At 46.4% G+C, this 5,997-nt stretch overlaps 1 protein-coding gene across 1 annotated transcript; it reads right to left on the reverse strand.

Annotated features, from left to right (window-relative positions):
* Positions 1–4,744: 4,744 nt before the first annotated feature.
* Positions 4,745–5,680, reverse strand: OR7G1 (olfactory receptor family 7 subfamily G member 1). Its single transcript, XM_055371570.1, is given in 1 exon segment — positions 4,745–5,680. A coding segment is annotated over 1 exon segment (936 nt).
* Positions 5,681–5,997: the final 317 nt, after the last annotated feature.

The following is a 5,997-nucleotide window of genomic DNA, read 5'->3' on the forward strand; positions in this document are numbered from 1 at the left end:
GGCGCCCGCCACCACGCCTGGTGAATTTTTGTATTTTTAGTAGAGATGGAGTTTTGCCATGTTGGCCAGGCTGGTCCCAAACTGCTGACCTCAGGTAATCTGCCCGCCTCGGCCTCCCAAAGTGCTGGGATTACAGATGTGAGCCACCACACCCGGTCTTAAGTTTATTATTATTATTATTTTAGACAGCATCTTGCTCTGTCACCCAGGCTGGAGTACAGTGGTGCAATTATGGCTCATTGCAGCCTGGACCTCCCGGCCTCTGCTGATCCTCTTTCCTCAGCCTCCCAGGTAGTTGAGACTACAGGTGTGCACCACCAGGCCTGGCTACTTTTTTTTTTTCTTTTTTGGTAAAGATGGGATCTCACTATGTTGCCCAGGCTGGTCTTAACCTCCTGGGCTCAAGCAATCTACCCACCTCTGCTGGGCACAGTGGCTCATGCCTGTAGAGCCAGCACTTTAGGAAACCTTTATTTCTTAACACAGAGCAAGTTGGAGATCTTTTTGTTTGGCTGACAGAATCTTAAGAGATTTATTGGTGCCTGAGGCATTTCTCATTTCACAGGGGAGGGAGGGGTCTAAATAAATGCTTCAGCTCAAGCTGGATACAGTGGGAGGGATTTTCCCAAATTTCTAGCAGCCCCCAGGTTGTAATAACTTCCCAAGTCTCTGGCAGTTCCAGCCTTCTGTCAATCAGCACTGTAATCGCCTGCGTGCCTATGGCAAGAGAGTGTAGGGAACTTGCAAGGAGAGAGAGCTGTAGTTTCGCTTTCCCATGGTTTCTGGTTACTCCAAAAAGGCCCTGACCAGAATCATGGACTCTCCATGGCAAACTCTCATCTTATTTTATTTTTATTTATTTATTTATTTATTTATTTTTGAGATGGAGTTTTGTTCTTGTTGCCCAGGCTGGAGCGCGATGGCATGATCTTGGCTCATCGCAACCTCCACCTCCCGGGTTCAAGCAGTTTTCCTGCCTCAGCCTCCCGAGTAGCTGGGACTATAAGCATGCACCACCATGCCCCGCTAATTTTGTATTTTTAGTAGAGACGGGGTTTCCCCATGTTGGTCATGGCTGGTCTCGAACTCCCAACCTCAGGTGATCCACCTGCCTCGGCCTCCCAAACTGCTGGGATTACAGGCGTGAGCCACTGCACCTGGCCTATTTTATTTTTTATGTATTTTATTTTTTGAGATGGAGTCTCGCTCTGTTGCCCAGGCTGGAGTGTAGTGACGTGATCTTGGCTCACTGCAACCTCTGCCTCCTGGGTTCAAGTGATTCTCCTGCCTCAGCCTCCCGAGTAGCTGGGACTACAGGTGTGCGCCACCATGTCTGGCTAATTTTTTTGTATTTTTAGTAGAGATGGGGTTTCACCATCTTGGCCAGGCTGCTCTTGAACTCCTGACCTCGTGATCCAGCCGCCTCAGCCTCCCAAAGTGCTGGGATTACAGGCATGAGCCATCGCGCCCAGGCTTACTTTATTTTTTTAGTTTAATTTTTTTTTTTTTTGAGACAAGGGTCTTGCTATGTCGCGCAGCCTGGAGCACAGTGTTTATTCACGAGTACAATCATTGCACACTACATCCTTGAACTTGGGCTCAAGCAATCCTCCCAACTTCCAATTATCTTAAATTCTGTTTTTGTTTTTGTTTTTGAAATGGAGTATCTCTCTGTAGCCCAGGCTGGAGTGCAGTGGTGGGATCTTGGCTCCCTGCAACCCCCTCCTCCCGGGTTCAAGTGATTCTCCTGCCTCAGCCTCCCAAGTAAGTGGGATTATAGGTGCACACCATCTCGCCTGGCTAATTTTTGTATTTTTAGTAGAGACCGGGTTTCACCACCTTGGCCAGGCTGGTCTGAAACTCCTGATCTCAGGTGATCCGCCTGCCTCTGCCTCCCAAAGTGCTGGGATTACAGGTGTTAGCCACCGTGCCACCTGGCCATTCTTTTTTTTTTTTTTTTTTTTTTGCCAGAGTCCTGCTCTGTCACCCAAGCTGGAGTGTGGTGGCACCATCTCAGCTCACTGCAACCTTTGACTCCCGGGTTCAAGTGATTCTCTTGCCTCAGCCTCCGAAGTAACTGGGATTACAGATGCCCTCCACCACACCCAGTTAATTTTTGTATTTTAGTAGAGATGCGGTTTTACCATGTTGGCCAGTCTGGTCTCTAATTCCCGATCTCAAATGATCCACCTGCCTTGGCCTCCCAAAGTTCTGGGATTGCAGGCATAAGCCACCATCCCCAGTCAAATTCTGTGTTTCATTCACCAGAATAGTCACCAGAAAGCAGATTTTCTTCGTCTTTCCAACTATGTACTTACTTACAGAAATCTACAGCAGGGCCACATCTGGAGGTCTGTTTGTTCACCTGAGAAATTAAAATTTAATTCTCTTGGAAGAAAAGTAGCACAAATAAATCAGAGGTTTGATTATTCAAAGCCATTCCGCTTAATATCATGTCAGCTCAAGGCCGGGCACTGTGGCTCACGCCTGCTTTTGCTTTTGCTTTGTTGGTGTGTTTTGTCCAATTCTTTGTTTGGGATGCCAAGAACCTGGACACCTTCTACTGGTAACACCATGACAGTTTACAGATGCCATGGCGACATCAGGAAGTTACCCCAGATGCTCTAAAAAGGTGAGGCATGAATAATCCTCCCCTTGTTTAGCATATCATCAAGAAATAACCATAAAAATGGGCAACCAGCAGCCCTCGGGGCTTCTCTGTCTATGGAGTAGTCATTCTTTTATTCCTTCGCTTTCCTAAAAAATTTTTTTCACTTTATGGACTTGCCTGAGATCCAAGAGCCCTCTCTTGGGATTTGGATTGGACCCCTTTCCTGTAACACCGTGGGGTCAGGAAAGGCTTTCTCTCCCAGTGCCTTGGGGTCAGGCACAGGGCCGCAGCTTCCCCATAGAGAGCCCAGGAATGTTTGCATTATCAGGGATAAGAGATGGCCTTGCTTCCGGTTTGAAGGCTCACCAGCATCTTGGGGATGGTGTTGGTGGCCAGACAGAAATCAATCAGGGACAGGTTGGCCAGGAAGAAGTACATGGGGGTGTGGAGGTGGGAGTCTACGCTGATGGCCAGGATGATGAGCAGGTTCCCCAGGACTGTCCCAGGTACATGCAGAGGAACAGAGAAAAGAGAAGTGTCTCCTGCTCCGGCTTTTCTGAGAGTCCCAGGAGGATGAATTGAGATGCACTGGTTTGGTTTCCTGGTTCCGTGGGTGTGATTCCTCTGGAAGTATGGAAAGGGGAGGTTATAGGAATGCCAGGGAGATGGTTTTGGAAGGTTAGAATAGCTTGAATCTGGGAGGTGGAGTTTGCAGTGAGCTAAGATTGCACCACTGCACTCCAGCCTGGGTGACAAGAGCGAGACTCTGTCTCTCAAAAAAAAAAAAAAAGAAAGAAAGAAAGAAAGAATATCTCAACACTGAAATAATCTAATGATAGCAATTTTATTGATGATAAAACTGAGGATAGTAAGTAGACGTTGATGTTGACCTGCACAGACAGACAGTTTAGTAGTGACCGGGCTCTAAAATTACAGAATTCTGGTATCAACAATCAGCTCCCATTTTGCACAATAGGTTTCACTCTGGCATGCATTTCATATGGCCCTAAATATTCAATCAGGCAATATCAATTCTGTGATGCGAACACAGCCTTCTTTGGATTCTTGCCCTGACCTATGAGACGCCTCCTGCTTTTCTTCCTCTGAGAATATTTACCAACCAAATCACTGTAACACTTGCCACAGGTTAACTTTTTAAACACCGCATGCAAAGAAACTGAGCTTTGAGAATAGAATTCATTTTTGACACATGACAGAGCTCCAAAAGAGGCAAGATTTCAACAACAACAACAAAAAAACACACACATCCATGATGCAGACTAGTCACTTTAAGAAAATCTTGAAAGGTTGGGCGCGGTGGCTCATGCCTGTAATCCCAGCACTTTGGGAGGCCAAGGCGGGCAGACCACTAGGTCAGGAGATTGAGACCATCCTGGCCAACACGGTGAAACCCCATCTGTACCAAAAAAATACAAAAAATTAGCCTGGCATGGTGGTGGGCGCCTGTAGTCCCAGCTACTCAGGAGGCTGAGGCAGGGGAATGGCGTGAACCCAGGAGGCGGAGGTTGCAGTGAGCGGAGATCGTGCCACTGTACTCCAGCCTGGGTGACAGAGTGAGACTCTGTCACAAAAAAAAAAAAAAGAAAGAAAGAAAAAGAAAATCTTCATGATGCAAGAGTCAGGCACTCTGGCTTACCAAGGAATCCTGTCATGTTGATTCCTTTTAGAAGCTCCAGTTCAAAGCAGAGCACAAAGATCACAAAAAAGAAAGTAGGTCAGGCATGGTGGCTCATGCCTGTAATCCCAGCACTTTGGGAGGCCGAGGTGGGTGGATTACCTGAAGTCAGGAGTTTGAGACCAGCCTGGCCAACATGGTGAAACCCCATCTCTACTAAAAATACAAAAAAAAAAAATCCAGGTGTGGTTGTGGGCGCCTGTAATCCCAGCTACTCGGGAGGCCGAGGCAGGAGAATTGCATGAGCCCGGGAGGCAGAGTTTGCAGTGAGCCGAGATCGTGCCACTGTACTCCAGCCTGGGCAACAGAGCGAGATTCTGCCTCGAAAAAAAAAAAAGTAAATCTTCATGCAAGAGTCAGGCACTCTGGCTTACCAAGGAATCCTGTCATGATGATTTATTTTAGAAGCTCCAGTTCAAAGCAGAGGACAAAGATCGCTAAAAAGGAAATAGCCTACCAATAAGTTTCCTCAAGGCTTTCTTCATCTCCTTATTTCTCAGGCTGTAGATGAAGGGGTTCATCATTTGAGGGACCACAGTGTACATCATTGAAGCCACAGCAGTAATTCAGGAAGACTCAGCAACAGCAGAACTAATGTACACCCCAAAAGCTGTCCCATAGAACAAGGAAAAAACAGAGAGGTGACAGCCACAGGTGGAAAACGCTTTATACTTTCCTCTTGCTGATGGCATTCTCAGAACAGAGGTGACTATTTGAGAATAAGGGAAAATTATTCCAGAGAGAGGAATTGCACCAAATATGCTACTTGCAAAATATATGAGGATGTTGTTGATGAGGGTGTCAGAACAGGCGAGCTTGATGACCTGAACGACTTCACAGAAGAACAAAGGGATTTCAATGTTTTTGCAGAAGGACAGCTGCAATGCCATCAGACTCTGAACCAGGGCATCCATAGTGCTCATGAACACGGAGAGAAGAATCAGCAAGCCGCAGAAATGGACGTTCATGAGGACTGTGTACCTCAGTGGGTGGCAAATGGCCACATAGCGGTCGTAGGCCATGACTGCAAGAAAGCAACTTTCCAAGCCAGCAAAAACCAAGACAAGACAGATCTGGGTGAGGCAGCCTGTGTAAGTGATACTCTGATTCTGAGCTTGGATGTTCGCTAGGATCTTTGGGACTGTGGTTGTGGTTAAACAGATGTCAGTAAAGGAGAGATTAAAGAGAAGGAAGTACATGGGGGTGTGGAGGTGGGAGTCAGAGATGACAGCCAGGAGGATGAGCAGGTTCCCCAGGATGGTGACCAGGTACATGGACAGGAACAGGCTGAAAGGGATTAACTTCAGTTCTGGGTCCTCTGTCACTTTCATGAGAAGAAATTCTGAAACAGCTGTTTGGTTTCTGGGTCCCATGTTTTTGATGATCAAAAAATGGGATGATTAGACAATCAAATGTGTTTTCTAGACTGCGGGAGCAACGTCACCAGAGGCAAACACCATCTTGAAAAGGGGTGGATTCTAAGGGAAGAAAATAAATAAGTGTTGCCTTTTGTATTGATATTACTTCATTGCTTTTACAAAACTTGAAGCTTATACAGCACAGCATCGATAACTGTTAATTCTGGAAATGGTTAAGGGGTCATCATTTTTTATTTTTATTTATTTATTTTTTAAATTTATTTATTTATTTTTGAGACAGAGTCTTGCTCTGTGGCCAGGCTGGAGTGCAG

The sequence above is a fragment of the Gorilla gorilla genome, chromosome 20, assembly GCF_029281585.2.
Source record: "Gorilla gorilla gorilla isolate KB3781 chromosome 20, NHGRI_mGorGor1-v2.1_pri, whole genome shotgun sequence".
NCBI lineage: Eukaryota > Metazoa > Chordata > Mammalia > Primates > Hominidae > Gorilla > Gorilla gorilla.